This window comes from Erpetoichthys calabaricus, chromosome 1 (genome assembly GCF_900747795.2).
Source record: "Erpetoichthys calabaricus chromosome 1, fErpCal1.3, whole genome shotgun sequence".
In the NCBI taxonomy this organism is placed as follows: domain Eukaryota; kingdom Metazoa; phylum Chordata; class Cladistia; order Polypteriformes; family Polypteridae; genus Erpetoichthys; species Erpetoichthys calabaricus.
In genome coordinates this window covers 345,558,199-345,575,726 of record NC_041394.2, presented here as the reverse complement: position 1 = coordinate 345,575,726, position 17,528 = coordinate 345,558,199, and the positions used below count along the sequence as shown (strand labels likewise).

General features: G+C 41.0%; 2 protein-coding genes across 6 annotated transcripts in view; both read right to left on the bottom strand.

Moving 5' to 3' along the window:
- The window catches only part of LOC114668715 (tripartite motif-containing protein 16-like), a 111,528-nt gene extending 94,196 nt beyond the window's left edge, over positions 1-17,332 (bottom strand). Inside the window, exons 1-6 of one of the 5 annotated variants that reach the window (XM_051925797.1) lie at positions 16,887-17,215; positions 16,544-16,856; positions 9,739-9,834; positions 5,494-5,727; positions 5,237-5,399; positions 5,070-5,129 (exon numbers count right to left, since the gene is read on the bottom strand). In XM_051925797.1, coding sequence (XP_051781757.1) covers positions 5,070-5,129; positions 5,237-5,399; positions 5,494-5,727; positions 9,739-9,834; positions 16,544-16,856; positions 16,887-17,134 — 1,114 coding nt within the window. In that variant the 5' untranslated portion in view covers positions 17,135-17,215. Of the gene's footprint in view, positions 1-5,069; positions 5,130-5,236; positions 5,400-5,493; positions 5,728-9,738; positions 9,835-16,543 lie in introns of all 5 variants that reach the window. The other 4 variants (XM_051925777.1, XM_028824627.2, XM_051925771.1 and 1 more) reach the window with 4 other exon arrangements.
- LOC114668277 (uncharacterized) overlaps positions 1-17,528 on the bottom strand; it is a 555,445-nt gene that overhangs the window by 381,338 nt on the left and 156,579 nt on the right. The gene's annotated exons all lie outside the window — the stretch shown is intronic.

Below are 17,528 nucleotides of genomic sequence, written 5' to 3'. Positions count from 1 at the left end.
CCTTACAAGTTCTGACCTGAAATTACCTTTTACAATTAAACGGCGACAATTCCCCATTAAACCTGCATTTGCCATGACCATCAACAAATCACAAGGTCAAACCATGGACAAGGTTGGCATCTACCTCTCTGAACCCGTTTTTGGACATGGACAACTTTATGTGGCCTTCTCACAAGTTCGACGTTCATCTGACGTTAAAGTTAAGGTTATAAGTGCTCCTGAAATTTTCGAATAAACCTTTACACTGTGCCACACACTTTATTGTTTGCTTTCTATATGCATCATCTACACCTTCACACTATGCTATATCTCATTCATACATCACGCTCTTTGTCATTTCCCAACACCAGGGGTTGGCGAGCGAAGCGAGCAGGGGGCAGAACCCCCTAGTTCAGAACTAAGCTCTGGATCAGCATTAATGCTATTAAATATCTCCTTTTGTTAAATAAAAATATTGTGGTTTGTTTTCTTCCACACAGCGCTAGAAATCCAGAGAAGAGCAACTAGGCTCATTCCAAGTCAGCTGGGATTGTGTTATAATGAAAGATTGAAGGCGTTGAACCCTTTCAGTTTAAGCAAAAGGAGATTATTGGATGTGAGTATAAAGTAAATTTAATCAAAGTATTTATAGTGATTTGTCCTAAAAGGTAAGTGCCATATAGTGCTCAGAAATGGAAACACTCATTTAAACATGCTGTACGGTAGTTTATGTTGTGTTTTTCTAAAATATACATTCAATACAATGTATTACATCCTAGCACTCAAACTTGAAGTTTTATACATTTTGCAGAGAAACTCTTAACATCTTAACCTATCTTTTGTGATTTATATTTAACACTTCACTATCAGACAAAGCTAATCACATCACAACCACAATAATGATCATGAATCATCAGTGATTATCTGGGATTTCGTTTCCATCTGTCACTGAACTTTACTGAATGAGTGTGTAATGTCAATGCAAATCACAAAATGTCACTAGAGAGATTGGTGTCAAATTATGTAGCCTCACAACAATTTACAGCACAATGGCTTCAAATATGTTAAAGCTTCACAAAGCTGGGCTGGTAACATCACTTCAAGAGAGGCCCACCACATCAGCATGCTAATTAAAAGGGCAGGCTCAGTTACGGCACACACTCTGGACACCCTAGATGTTGTAGCCTAGGAGAGACTTAAAACTAAACTGAGTCCCCTTATGAATTCAGCCAACAAATCATTCAGTAGAAGTGTGTTAAGAAACATGATTGGGGCTTCTTTATATCAACAGCAATACGCCTGCCTAATGTCAAACTGGGACTGGGACAGCCAGGTCAGCAGTTTTCTTTCTTTTTAGTCTTTGTGGTGTGTGTTCAGAGCAAAGTGTGTGTATGTTTTTGTCTGTTTATTTATTTAAAGAGCTTCCTGGAGCCAAATAATGTATGTACAGTATGTATGTATGTATGTATGTATGTATGTATGTATGTATGTATGTACGAACGAACAATCTATCTATCTTAGTACCTTCCATGTCTACATATCTATATCTTTGCCTTTCTATTTTGGGAGAAATTAGACTCAGTAAGCTTTTTTTTATCTCACAGGAAGAACAGAGCATCACCTCAGTAGATGAGAGGCACTTCTAAATCTGCACATTTTATAGTCTTTTGCTCAAACCCTGCATAACAAGAATTCATTCATCAGGGACAGACTTGTGATTTGGCCTTGCATTAGTCTTCACTTTACTGTACAGCCATTTTATCATTAAGTCTGGGTGTGTAGGCTGACAGGTGAAATTTGTACATACAGTTTAGTTTTTGTGGAAGAGGAGTTTTGGCAAGACGCATGCAGGTAGGTTTGTGTGTTACTTCTTTGTACTGTATCCTGAAGAAAAGTGATTGAGTTATTTAATTATTTTTTCCTCTGACGCTATCTATTAATTACTACATTGTCTTCCATAATGTTTGGGACAAAGACACATTTCTTCTTGATTTCCCCTTCTGCTCCACAGTTTAAAATTACAAATCAGACAATTTAGATGTGATTAAAGTGCACATTGCAGACTTTTATTTAAGGGGATTGGCAGACATTTTGGTCACACCTTGTACAAATGACAACACTTTTTCCACATGGTTCTCCCATTTCAGGGCACTGTAATGTTTGGGACAATTGGTATCCCAGGTGTTTGTGATTCTTCTGGTGTGCTTCATGGCTTCATAAGATACCTCAGCTTGCTTCTACCCTTCGGAGTTCTGTAGCTGCCATTTTTAAACATGAGGGCAAGAGCTGTGCCAGTGAAAGTTAAAGATGCCATTATGAGGCTTCCATTTATATTGGTTTATGTTTATATATTCTATTTAAAATAATTCCAATAATAAATTGTACAAAAAATACATATTATTACATACTATCATAAGTATACTCATTGTTGGTGTTTTATTCGTGTATTGCACTTGCACGTGTGTGATGAACAAGTGAACCATCGGTGAACAAGTTCTTGGTTCTCAGTAATGATTCAGTTTGAACTTAAAAGAATCAGAAGATACATGAAGTAGAATCAGGAGAATTATGAGTCAGACTGATGATATGTGTACATGTACACTGAACACCTATATGTAAAATGAAAAACGCTGACGACATCACGCAAGTGCCATAGCACTGGTACTGCACTCCACTGAATCAATTTGCTTGTGCAAATCTCTTTACTATTACTTAACAAAACTTTTGCAGTTAAAGTGATGAAAAATCATATGACTAAAGTTGTCCACATCTCAGGAACACTGAAAAAATATTGCAGTAAATACAAATTCAGGAAAAATAATATTGCAGGGAAAGATACAGTCTACTAAAGTGCAAAACATTGAAAGTCAGGGCAAAAGGATGCATTGGGCTTAATGACACAGACGTTACACTTACAGTATATAAGTTATTATTGATGTGCATCTATAAAATGAGCAACCCCAACTAATCTAAAACATTGGCGACTATGGTAAACAATGTCCTTCAAATGCAGTGACAGTGACATGGTGAAGCCCAAGTGCTGGCAGGCCACAGAGCGCAGCGGTGACACTGCTGTCAGGTTTATGATCATTTCAGGTACTCGCACATTGTGTTCACTTAATCTGACTTCTCTAAGCGAAGAATCAAAAATAAAAAAGTGGAAAGACTGTCTCTATACATAACATCTATAAGTCAGACACAAATAAAAGCAAACAGAGCTTTTTTGTTTCCCTTTTAAGAAATCAGTGACAGGAGAGACCTAACGCAAAAACACTGTCATTAGTTTGAGCTTCATTTAAAGGCTCTCACAGATTCTGTCTTAAAAATAATTTTTGGACACCATCATCAATGTGACTACATTTGGCATCTCCAGTGTTTCCAACTGTAATTATAAATTCTGAATTTCAAGTTTAATGACAGGAGTACTAGGGTGTTGTACCGTGTTAGCCATTATGAATGTAGAGAAAAGCCAAGCAAAATGACACCTTTTATTGGCTAACTAGAAAGATTACAATATGCAAGCTTTCGAGGCAACTCAGAGTTAGGGTTGCCTCGAAAGCTTGCATATTGTAATCTTTCTAGTTAGCCAATAAAAGGTGTCATTTTGCTTGGCTTTTCTCTAAGTTTAATGACATATTAAGTAATGCAAACTCTATTAGACTATAAAAGGGAAGAGTGACTAAGTTACAAAAAATGAAACATGTTAAATTTTATTTAGAAACTTTCTATAACTTGTTCCATATCAACATTCCCCACGCGAAAAACACAAATTTCACAAGGAGTGCTGTCCAAAGTGCTGAACGGTTGGACTTGTGGTCACTTAATTGATTAGATCAGTATCCTCCTGGATTTGTATAGTGTTTCAATGAAAACGTGAGATGCTGTGTAGATTTTCTAGAATTTACAGCACTTGCACAGAGTACACAAGCAGGTGAAGTGACTCACTCAAAACCACAAGGCACATCAATGGTAAATGTTGTCCACCTGCCACATGATCTTTCTCAGGCCACTGCCCTTCTCCCTCCAGTGAGTCATGTTATGTTCTTCAGTGCTTCTTTGGCTGTCCTGAATGACAAAGTGGGCATTGCCCATTTTGTTAGGCTTCAGGGGAACACCAGGCCTGGTAAGACAGCAGATTTTACAGGGATGCAGACATCCAGCTGCACCAAACCACTTACATTCCAAATAAAATGGCTGAACTCTTAAATACCAGGGCTAGCTTGTACTGAATCTGATAACAAAGGTGAAAATCAGAGCTGAACTGACATCTTTGCATAGGCCTCTCTTCAGACCCCTTTCAGTCCAAACGACACACCCAAGAACAAAGAGATGTTAATTGAACAAATGACGACTGTAATGGACAAAATACTGTGGCTATGAGCAGGCTCTGATTTTGCAGCTAGAGCTGACTTTAATCCAATCACGAGAGGTTACATGTTCTTTATAATCTAGCTGAACCCACATTTCTTGGAGAGGGGCACACTCCTAAGTACACTCTCCAAAATAATAGAAAATCCTTGAGGCAATCTCTGTCTGAAACCAGAAAACTGATGAACGATTTGCTCTTTATGGAGATGAAAACTGACAATCACTTTTCTTTGTAGACCAGTCTGCCAAGCCAAGCAGTGAGCCAAGTCTGAGAGACTAAAGAGCAGCCATTACTTCAAGAAGAGAACTTGAAAATCTAAACTTTTGTGCCACAAAGAGTAATACTTAACTGCATCCTACAACAAAGAAAGCTAAGGTAAATAAAGTGGGTGACCTAGTGAATTCTTTAATTAATTGCCAGCATTGCTGAAGCTAAGACTGATAATTAATTAATTAATCAAGTCAAATGTCTTCTTATCCCCACAGTCCACAATGGGAGTTTGACTTTAAACCAGTCCAGTACATATATGTTAGTGTGTTACAGCGCCACCTACTGCACTCTAGTTAAAGCCACAAAGAAGACATTTACTCTCCTCCTGATGCAAATGGAGCCTCTATTTTCCACAAAATACTGTTATACCGCTGGACTCCATTTAATGCACAGTAAATCATAAAAACCTTCAATTTTTTTTTAAACTTAACATAACTAGAAGTTGACTTACATTTTAAAAGTCCATTTCTGGTCTGCAGATTTTGCAGGATGTGACCTGAAACATCAGGCCCTGAGGAAAAAAGAGGAAAGCATAATGTGAGTCTGCAGCACTTATGACAAACAGGGCAGCTTCATCTCCCACTTTGGGGTCAGCCTAATCATTTGAGGGCACATTACCACCAGGCTCACTGGTCTTCAAAAACTCCCAGCCATTGATCTCCTGCAGATTCTCCTTCAGATCAGACAGACTCATCTTCAGAGTCTCAGGAAGTAAATCTCCATTAACACTGATGTCTCCTGTTTCTTCATCTCCAAGCAGGAAATAGATAGAAGGAAGTGCCTATATGAGGAGAGCAAAGGGAAACAGAACTTGAGAAAATATAACTTGTGTGTCACACAGACCTGGTGGTAGGCCTTCAGATCATCTGTCTCACCTTTAGGAAGTGGATATGGTCATCTGTCTGTGAAAGCTCAGCCAGCTCAGCGTTTCTCCTCTTCAACTCCTTGATGTCCTCCTCCAGCTGCTCAATGAGCTCTTCAGCCTTTGTCACCTCCCTCCTCTCATGACCTCTAATGACTTCAGTGACCTCTGATCTCAGCCTCTCTATTGTCTTAAGTAAAGACTTGAAGGCCTCCTCGAGTTCTTCCACTTCTCTCTCTGCAGAGCTCTGATCAGAAAATAGATAGAAATGAATTACAATTGCATAAGCTTGAGAGACATGGAATTTCAAACTACAACATAATAAAATTAATCTGTAGTCAATCTGTTCAGGTGCAATTAGCATATTGGAAAAATACCTTGTATGTTAAAATTTATCAAAGTGGTAAAAATTCTAATTTCACAATTAAGAGCATTGATATCTTTACTCAGAGGATTTCAAATTTTATGTTCAGACTTTCAGTATGATAAATACAAACCTAACCCAGCCACAGGGGATGCACAAACCAGTGTGTGTTTCTTCATCCCGGTTCCAAGCCTGGATAATTGGGGCGGGTTTCGTCAGGAAGGACATCCAGTGTAAAATTTTGCAAAATCAATATGCGGACAACAATACAAATTTCCATACCGGATTGGTTGAGCCCCGGGTTAACAATGACCACCACCAGTACTCTTAGCCAACAGGGTGCTGGCGGAAATTGGGCTACTGTTTGCTGAAAAAGTAGAAGAAGATGGGGAGACATGTCTGGAGGAAAGAGGAGAGGAGGAAGATAAAGAGAGTGGAACTGAGGATAGGAACATTGAATATTGGCAGTATGACTGGCAAGGGGAGAGAGTTAGCAGATATGATGGAGAGAAGGAAGGTTGATATATTGTGCATGCAAGAGACTAAATGGAAGGGGAGTAGGGACAGGTGGATCAGAGGTGGATTCAAATTGTTCTATCATGGTGTGGATAGGAGGAGAAAAGGAGTAGGGGTTATTCTGAAGATGTCAAGAGTGTTTTGGAGGTGAAAAGAGTGTCCGACAGAGTAATGATTATAAAGCAGGAAATTGGAGGTGTGATGATAAATGTTGTTAGTGCATATGCCCCGCAAGTTGGGTGTGCGATGGATGAGAAAGAAGATTTTTGGAGTGAGTTGGATGAAGTGATGAACAGTGTACCCAAGGAACAGAAAGTGGTGATTGGAGCGATTTCAATGGACATGTTGGTGAAGGGAACACAGGAGACAAGGAGGTGATGGGTAGGTATGGTGTCAAGGAGAGGAATGTAGAAGGTCAGAGGATAGTGGATTTTGCCAAAAGGATGGACATGGCTGTGGTGAATTTAAGAAGAGGGAGGAACATAGGGTTACATACAAGAGAGGAGGAAGATACACACAGGTAGATAACATCCTATGCAGAAAAGTTGATCTGAAGGAGCTTGAAGACTGCAAAGTGGTGGCAGGGGAAAGTGTAGTTAAGCAGCATAGGATGGTGGTCAGTAGGATGACGTTGGAGATAAAGAAGAGGAAGAGTGTGAGGGCAGAGCCAAGGATCAAATGGTGGAATTTGAAAAAGGAAGACTGCAAGGTTGAGTTTAGGGAGAAGGTGAGACAGGCGCTGGGTGGTAGTGAAGAGTTACCAGACAGCTGGGAAACTACAGCAGATGTAGTAAGATTTACAGCAAGAAGGGTGCTTGGCGTGACATCTGGACAGAAGAAGGAGGAAAAGGAAACCTGGTGGTGGAATGGGGAAGTACGGGAAAGTAAACAGAGGAAAAGGATGCCAAAGAAGAAGTGGGAGAGTCAGAGAGATGCAGAAAGTAGACAAGAGTACAAGGAGATAAAGGTGAAGAGAGAGGTGGTGAAGGCTAAAGAAAAGGCATATGATGAGTTGTATGAGAGGTTTGACATTAAGGAGGGAGAAAAGGACCTGTACCGATTGGCTAGTCAGAGGGACCGAGCTGGGAAAGATGTGCAGAAGGTTAGGGTGATAAAGGATAAAGATGGAAACATACTCACAAGCGAGGAGAGTGTGTTGAGCAGATTGAAAGAGTACTTTGAGAGGCTGATGAATGAAGAGAACGAGAGAGAGAAGAGTTTGTTGGATGTGGAGATAGTGAATCAGGAAGTGCAATGGATTAGCAAGGAGTAAGTAAGGATAGCTATGATGAGGATGAAAAATGGAAAGGCCGTTGGTCCAGATGACATACCTGTGGAAGCATGGAGGTGTTTAAGAGAGATGGCAGTGGAGTGTTTAAACCAGATTATTAAATGGAATCTTGGAAAGTGAGAAGATGCATGAGGAGTGGAGAAGAAATGTACTGGTGCAGATACTTAAGAATAAGGGGGATGTGCAGGACTGTAGTAACTACAGGGGGATAAAATTGATGAGCCACAGCATGAAGTAATGGGAAAGAGTAGTGGAAGCTAGGTTAAGAAGTGAGGTGATGGTTAGTGAGCAGCAGTATGGTTTCATGCCAAGAAAGAGCACCACAGATGCGATGTTTGCTCTGAGGATGTTGATGGAGAAGTATAGAGAAGGCCAGAAGGAGTTGCATTGCGTCCTTGTGGACCTGGAGAAAGCATATGACAGGGTGCCTCGAGAGGAGCTGTGGTATTGTGTGAGGAAGTCGGGAGTGGCAGAGAAGTACGTAAGAGTTGTACAGGTTATGTACGAGGGAAGTGTGACAGAGGTGAGGTCTGTGGTAGGAGTGATGGATGCATTCAAGGTGGAGGTGGGATTACATCAGGGATCAGCTCTGAGCCCTTTCTTATTTGCAATGGTGATGGACAGGTTGACAGACGAGGTTAGACAGGAGTCCCCGTGGACTATGATGTTTGCTGCTGACATTGTGATCTGTAGCGATAGTAGGGAGCAGGCTGAGGAGACCCTGGAGAGGTGGAGATATGCTCTAGCGTGGAGAGGAATGAAGGTCAGTAGGAACAAGACAGAATACATGTGTGTAAATGAGAGGGAGATCAGTGGAAATGTGAGGAGGCAAAGAGTAGGGTTGGCGTAGGTGGATGAGTTTAAATACTTGGGATCAACAGTACAGAGTAATGGGGATTGTGGAAGAGAGGTGAAAAAGAGAGTGCAGGCAGGGTGGAATGGGTGGAGAAGAGTGTCAGGAGTGATTTGTGACAGATGGATATCAGCAAGAGTGAAAGGGAAGGTCTACAGGATGGTAGTGAGACCAGCTATGTTATATGGGTTGGAGAAAGTGGCACTGACCAGATAGTAGGAGACAGAGCTGAGCTGAGGAGGTCACAGAGTTACGGATGCTAAGATTTGCATTGGGTGTGACGAGGATGGATAGGATTAGAAATGAGTACATTAGAGGGTCAGGTCAAGTTGGACGTTTGGGAGACAAAGTCAGAGAGGCAAGATTGCGCTGGTTTGGACATGTGCAGAGGAGAGATGATGAGTATATTGGGAGAAGGATGCTAAAGATAGAGCTGCCAGACAAGAGGAAAAGAGGAAGGCCTAAGAGAAGGTTTATGGATGTGGTGAGAGAAGACTTGCAGGTGTTGGGTGTAACAGAACAAGATGAAGAGGACAGAAATATATGGAAGAAGATGATCCGCTGTGGCAACCCTTAACGGGAGCAGCCGAAAGAAGAAGAAGAAGTATGATAAATGCAAACCTGCAATATTTGTTGTAACAGATGGCAGGGATGGACTGGCTTCCCAAATTGGACCCTTGAATTGCCAGAATGGCCCATTTAATGGAAGGACGGGGGAGACCGCCCAAGTGGCAGCGTCTCTTTGTTGGATCACCCATGCACATACCCACAGAGCATCCTGGGAATTGTAGTCCCATTGGGCAGGAGCTTCTGTGAACAAGTATCCTTATGTTTGGAGATTTCTGCCTGAGTAGGAAGTGTTTCCTCAGTACAACGTTATGGCACCAGATGTACACCCAGGTCTGTCATAAAGGGAGCCACCTCACCTCACTCTGGGATTCAAAGTTGGGTGAGGAAGAAGGACAGAACTCACTGGGCCAGACTGTAGATAAAGGTAAAGTCAAATATACGGTTTTGAAGAATAAGAAACCTGTTTGTGGTACATTCTCAATTAAATGGTTATTTGAATCTGGCACTGTGTGTTGTGTCTTGGGTTTGAGGCTTTGATATGCCCGCTACTGACCACAGTGTATAAAGCCTCTCTTTTTTCCTCATTTCACAGCACACTTGATCCTAATTCAGTTATTCTCTCTTTTCTCACTGTGAAATACTAATAGGACAATACAAGACTCACCTGAATCTTTTCTATGGCATCCTTTATCTCCTCCAGTTTTTTCTCTTTCTCCTCAATTTTCTTTTTCGTTTCTTCTTTTCTCTCTTCCACCTGACACTGTGTATAGACAAAATGAGAAGAGACGTGTGAAGAATGGACAGAGTTGGAAAAACGGAGTCCAGTGGGGAAGGAAAAGGACAAAAATAGAATGAGTTAGTGACAAGGAGCAAGTGGACATCCGCTGAGTATCATGGAACTGATTGTGTTGTCGTGGTGAGGGTGCGGCACAAAGTCTTTAAAGTAAGGCACACAGAGTCTCAGGAATGGCAGCAGAATCAGGCTTTATTGCATGATGCACACACAGACTCAAATCAAATGAAATGAGCGTCCAAAGAATGGCAAACCTTACTGTTCTTACAGTTCTTATCTCCCAACACATTTGTCTTCCTCATTCAGCTCCCAAAATTCAGTTCTAGTGCTCAATAAAATATATTTGACTTTTTATGTGCTCATGATTCTTTCTGAATACTCTACATACTAATCATCATTGCTATAAATATATCCCTCTATAGTGCCAGAGACCTGAGGGACTGAACTGGATTGGGGGAAATGAGAGTCTATGAGAAAGCCAGTGAAATGGAGTTTAGTTATACAGAAACAAACAAAGATATTAAAGGAATAAGATAAAAGATGAAGGGAAAACATTTTTTAAAAAGTGAGGTGAACATTGAAGTAGTCAAGTGGATGACTGTTTAGTGCCCACAGTGATGTCATCATGTGAAGACACAGGAATTGAGTGGAGAGTAATGTGAGTTTCAGCAGAGTCCACTGTGATTTGGGTTTGTGATAAAGGTGACTACAAGAGAGGAACTGGAATGGATGTCATCTGAGATATCAGACTGAATCAAAAATTGACAGGGATCTGAAGGAGAAGAAGAGCTCTACTGCACCAAGAGTTTGGAATGACCTCCCTAAATTTATGAGATCGGCTTTTAAAAAGAACAACTTCAAACACATTTTTTGAGGAAGCCATTTGACAAACATGTACAGAGGAGAGATGCTGGATATACAGTATTGGGAGAAGGATGCTAAGGACAGAGCTGCCAGACAAGAGGTAAAGAGGAAGGCCTAAGAGAAGGTTTATAGATGTGGTGAGAGAGGACATGCAGGTGGCGTGTGTAACAGAACAAGATGGAGAGGACAGGAAGAGTTGGAAAAAGATGATCTGCTGTGGCAACCCCATTCAGGAGAGTAGCCGAAAGACAAAGGAAAGTAAAGTATGGGGATATTAGTGAAGAGTCAATGTGGCATTAGCCAGCAGATGTTGTTTGTTACGAATATGGTACAATTTTGTGAGGAATCAACGCAAGCATTTGATCAAAGGGATGCCTGCTGTAGGGCGGCATGGTGGCGCAGTGGTAGTGCTGCTGCCTCACAGTTAGGAGACCTGGGTTCGCTTCCCGGGTCCTCCCTGCGTGGAGTTTGCATGTTCTCCCTGTGTCTGCGTGGGTTTCCTCCCACAGTCCAAAGACATGCAAGTAAGGTGGATTGGCGATTCTAAATTGGCCCTAGTGTGTGCTTGGTGGGTTGGCACCCTGCCTGGGATAGGTTCCCTCCTTGTGCCCTGTGTTGGCTGGGATTGGCTCTAGCAGACCCCTGTGACCCTGTGTTTGGATTCAGCGGTTTGGAAAATGGATGGATGGATGCCTGCTGTATTAATTATATCATTTTTATTTTTTAATCTTCTGACATTGACATATATGAGGAACTGGGGATAAAATTAAAACAAATAATCAAAATCAGTCAAATACATAAAGCAAAGTGTTACAGTAAATGATCCTTAAACTCCATTTTTGGTTAACAGATTTTTTTTCAAGTTTTTCACTTAAGAAAGTTTTTTTTTTTCCAAATACACTGGTGGAAAAGGAAGTGGAAGTTTGTTTGGGGTGTAAACGGACTATAAACTTCAGTTGAAGGTGTTAAATAATTAGCTGTCATTGTAACAGTTATTAGGGTGACTGAGATGTAGTTTTGTTCCAAAGACTTTTGTATGATGTTGCCTTCTGGGTACATTGGTAAGTGACCTGACTGGAAGGGTAGATAGGCTCCTGGCCAAAGCAGGGGTGGTGTTGGAACAAATAACATACATAATGTCAAGAAGTCAATTCTGCAATTCAAATTTAAAGAGGTAGGTGCCAAGCTGTTTGGAAGTCCAGTCTGTGCTATGTGCCAGTCCAGGTAAGACTGAGAAGGTTAGAAGGCTTAACAACTGTCTCAAATCTTAGTGGAGGATAGAAGGGCATAGGTGTATTGGACATTAGGTCTTCTTCTGGAACAGATTGGAACTGAACTGTTGTGATGGGTTACATTTGGAGAGAAGGGATACCAATGTATTGAGGAGGTGTACGAGTGGGTTAGTTATGAACTGGGAAGCAAGGCGTTTAGGACAGGTCAGGTTTAGGACTTCACATAAAGAAACAGGCAGGAGTATAAATACAATTATTCATGATAATTTTGAAATATCTAGTCCAGAGTTAAGCCTAAGGAAACTAAACAATATATTAAACTTGCTTGCTTTAATGCAAGGAGAATTAAGAATAAAATAAATGAGCTAGAATTGTATGTAGCTGCATATAACTTTAATATAACAGAAAAAAAGAAACCTGACTAAATAGTAGAGATGGACAAGAGTAGAATATAAACGGGTACACATTGTTTAAAAAGACAGGCAAAACTGAAAAGATGTGTATGTGGGGTGGCAGCCACCATTTATGTGAAACTGTATTGAAATGCAAAGCTCCTTCAATAAGATATTGACCCTCAGCTCAGTGAGGATGTTTATATTCATCTAGACATCATGAGGGTACGAGGCCTCACATTAGGACTGTCCCCTTTTTTGAGACTTTCGAATTTTAATACAGTGGTACCTCGGTATACGTCCTCTCTGGACAGGAAAAATTTTGCTTGGTATACGACATTTGTTTGGAATACAACTTGCATGCTAGAACACCGCATGCTATCCTTGTTTACCTCCCTCGAGACAAAGCCAAGACTGCCTGCGGTATAGCAGGTCCATGGCTTCAAAAAAAAAGGGCCAGGCTTTAAATCCGTATAGCTGTGTCGTTCTCCGTGGGCGCGATTGCACGACCGCAGGGAGTTAATGAGGTAGTTGGAGTGGAGTTGTCGCACCTGCACGTGTGGCTGCGATCGTTCTCAATTGCTTCATTGGCTTCCTGCGGCATGTGATTAAGGCACTGCGCCCATGGAGGCGCGGGTGGATGTCTATATACAGGTCGGGACCAGGAAGGGGGGGGGGAAAGAGGAAGATAAAGGAGGTTAAAGGACAGGAAAGAGCAGTCTTAGCGGGCACTTGACTCTTCTCAGCAAGGTAAATTGAGGTTAAATTTTCATTTATTTCATCTAATTGCTTTTGCATTTATGTATTTTAGTATTAAGCAGTGTTTAAATTATTTTATACAACCCCATCAATGTATAATATGCTAATAACAACAGGATTTTTTTTAATGGGAACTGATTAATCATTTTCCCTTTATTTCTTATGGGAAAAATTTGTTTGGTTTAAGTCCTGTTTGGTATAAGTCAAAGGATCTGGAATGGATTAAGGACGTATACCGAGGTACCACTGTACGTTCACAATCTCTAACCTGCTCTGCATGTGTATCGCGCCAATGTTTTTGAACCTCTTTACGACGTTCTACTTTGTCTTCTACTCTTTGTCTTTTATTTCCGACCCCGCATGGAGCGGAGAGCACAGGGACTGTGTCTAACAATACCATTCACATGAATGAGAAGTGAGTGGACCGTGGGAGCGCCAGCCACTTTGCGTCTCTGCTGCTCGCATATGTGGATTTCACTTTCTCCCCCAAAAAAATCTTTTAATGCTTGCGGAAGCGCCTCTTCATTCACTGTGGATGCCTAGATTTAGTATTCTGTAATAGTTAAGATAGAATTGAAGAGTTACAGGTGATTAAACCATTAGGATCATGTGACCATAACATAAAGATATGGACAAATTTGTTGGTCTCATTACAGCTCATTGAAAAAGTGCTGTATGCCTCCTGAAAAGTGATGAAACAAAAAGCAATTGCCCCCCCCCCCCTATAAACCTGAATGCCTTTGACATGTCATCGAGTAAAACAAAGATGGTGACAAAAGAGATCAAGTATTGCTTATTCTACAAAGATCTTCTAAAATGGCCTGGACACATTTGTTGAAACCCCTATAAAAGATCAGAAATAACTGGACCAGAGTGAGTTTTCAAACTAGGTGTTCTCATTAATTCGTATCGCACATGTCTCCAATCTTGTAATCAATTGTCTGAGGAGATCAGAAAGAAAATTAAAGATAAGCACATCAAAGACAAAGCCTAAAAGACCATCTCCATGCAGCTTGATGTTCCTGTGAAAATGGTTGCAAATAATATTAAGACATTTACAGTCCATGAGACAACAAGAGGAAAATCGACCCCAGAATTGGCTGAAGAACAGTGAGAAAGGTGGACAAAAAGCCAAGGATAACTTCCAAAGAGATACAAGCAGAACTCCAAGTTCAAGCTCTATCAGTGTCCGATTGCACCATTCATTGCTTTTTGAGTGACAGTGGGCTCAATGGAGGAAGATGAAAGGGCAAATGATGTAAAATCAGCTAAAAGACTTGGACAGCATGCAGGCTTGGGTAGATCTGTGGCAATAAGTAAATGTAAAGCATTACACTTGGGGAGTAAAAATCTCATCTCATCTTCCCATCCACATTTCCTGGGGAGGGACACCGAGTATTACATGTAGGGAGTGAAAATGGTAGATATGAATACACAAGAATGTAGAGCTATGAGAAGGACATTGACAGTGGAAAGAAGTGATCAAGAAGGCAAACAGGATGTTAAGTTATATATTACAAGATGAGGAATACAAGTCAAAGGAGCTTTTATTCAATTTATATAACACAAGGGAGACCTTGCCTGAAATACTGTGTTCAGTTTTGGTCTTCAGGCTACAAAAAAGGCAAAGCAGTGTTAGAAAAAAATCCAGAGAAGAGCAACCAGGCTGATTCTTGGAGTGGGGCATATGAGCTATGAGGAAAGATTGAAGGAGTTCAGCAAACTGAGATTAAGAGTTGAAGTGTTTACAATTATGAATTAGTACAGTAGTGCAACAGTTAGTACAATAGATCTCAGCTGCTACTTTAAAATAAATTCTGCAACAAAAACACAAGAATATGGTTGGAAACAGATTTCACGAAAATGTTGAAAAGTGTTTCTTGATGCAAAGAACCACAGGCACATGGTATAAAATACCAAGGACAATTGTAGACACTCAGGGCCTCATGTATAACGCTGTGCGTAGAACTCACACTAAAACATGGCATACAGAGAAAAGTGGAAATGTGCGTACGCACAAAAAAAATCAGATGCACAAAATTGTGTGCAAACCAACTTCCTCTCACTGCCTCTGTATAATCCTGGTGAGTGTAAAAGGTAACGCTTGTGCATACGCCTGCCATCCCACCCCGATTCCTCCCCTAATTTTGCCTATTTTGCACCATTATATAGTTACAGGTTGATTACAATTAGATGCCTTAAACTAATAGACGATATGTGGTTAATTTCAGTGTATTTGATAAAGCCGCATCAGGGATGTGAATCTAAACAGAGAAAGGCACTCCACACGGGAACAGTAGCACTGCTTTGACGTTGGGTGCTGCCAGTTTGCAAAACTGAGCCGAAAACTTGCGTACGCAATGTTTTGAGCTAGTGTGAGAATGTGCGTGGCTTTACACGAAGGTTAGTTTTTACACATCATGATGTAAGCGTGAAAACGGGCGTATGCAACATTTTTGTGCGTTCGCACCATTCATACATGAGGCCCTAGGAGTTTAGGGGCTTTCAAACGTTGATGTTATTTCGGACAATCGAATTGAAAGCCTGAACACGGAGATGTATTTGATGACCAGGAGACAACATTTCGTTACTCTCAATTCTGGGATGCAACAATGACAACTCAGTTCCCATGACCCCGTTACTTTATTCAGATACCATTCTTACTCAGGGTTGCCAGATTAGAATATTAGAAATATGGGACACTACCTCTCTATATTACTATATATTTATAAATGTATACATGTCCCCTACACACCCAGACCAATATATTATATAAAAGTAGAGACATAAGTTAAAAACATAAAGCAAGGATTTTAATGGGTTATGAAGAAAACAAAAGTAAAATCATTTGAAAATTATTTGCTGATAGTACAATTACATACACCACGGTTTGCGTCAAAACAGCTTCTGCCTTGTTTGATAAATGTCCAGTCGCTGGAATATTCATCACGAAATTTACACTTACGTTTTGGCATGTTGGGATGGATGAATGGAGTAGTTTTTAAGTTAGAAAAAAAGTGGGCCATGGCAAGAAGTAACAACACACTTTGTTGACAGTCACTGTATGTTGCAATGCTGATACAGAACTGCACAGCGACTCTGGAATGCAAAATGGTGACAGTGTTGCTGTCCTCAGCCAACCATAGCAACTTAACAAGTTGCAAACAGGTAGCCAACACTAGTTTCCTCGTTATATTTGGGTTATTTTCATTAAGAGAATCTGAGAAAAGGAAGTGTAACTACTTATAAAGTTACAACTAAGTACCGTAAGAAATTATTAAAAATATATTTTTATTACTAAATTTGAAAATCAACTAAATACGGGACATTTGGGTGTCCCTGAAAGGTCAGGGGACAAAATGATCAAATATGGGACATGTCCCGTATATAAGGCACGTCTGGCAACCCTATTCTTACTCCTCTCCTCACCTGTCTCTCAGCTCTCGCTTCTTCGGGAGTCACCGTGTCATGACTCTTATGTTCAGTCACTGCACACAGTAAGCAGACGCAGGTATCATCGGTCCTACAAAAAATTTTCAGAACTTCTTGGTGTTTTGTACAGAGTTTCTCTTCCAGATTTCCACTTGGATCCTCCAGCTTGTGTCTGTTCAGAACTTCGGACCGCCGGTGAGGCTGCAGGTGAGTCTCACAGTAGGAGGCCATGCAGGTCAGGCAGCTCTTTACGGCTCGCAGTTTTCTCCCCGTACAAACATCACAGGGCACATCCTTAGGTCCAGCATAACTCTCAGAATCACCTCCATCATCTTTAGACTCCTTCAGTTTCTCGATCAGTTCTGTTAATACGGTGTTTTTGTTCAGCTCCGGCCTCTCGTTAAATGTCCGTCTGCACTGAGGACAGCTGTAGGTCTCCTCTTTATCTGACTTGTCCCAGCAGTCATTAATGCAGTCCATGCAGTAGCTGTGTCCGCATACGAGAGTGACCGGCTCCTTCAGGACCTCCAGACACACCGGACAGGAGTACTGATCGGCGGACACCGAAGATTTATTTGTTGCTGCCATTGTGAACGGAGATCCAGCACTGCAGACGGGCGTTAACAGAGAAGAAATGAAAGTGAAAGAATCGCGGAGCACTTCCGGATACGTAACCACGCTGATCTGAATTTAAGGCAGTCCCGTTTAAATAATAATTTGCATTTTTCACACAGGGATCGTAGTAACGTTTGATTTTTTGGGAAATTAAAACTATTTGACGGTCATATTAGCGGCGTTTGACTGGAAGACAAAGAAGCTGCGACTCGAGAAAAATTGACAAGAAAAACAAAACGGGATCGATCATCGGAGTCTACCTTTTTAAAAGGGGTTAAGGGCGGCCGCTCTTTTAGCTCCGTATATGTTCTCGTAATTTCTTTACTTTACTTCGCTTTATTGCAATATTGTTCTTATCCACATAATG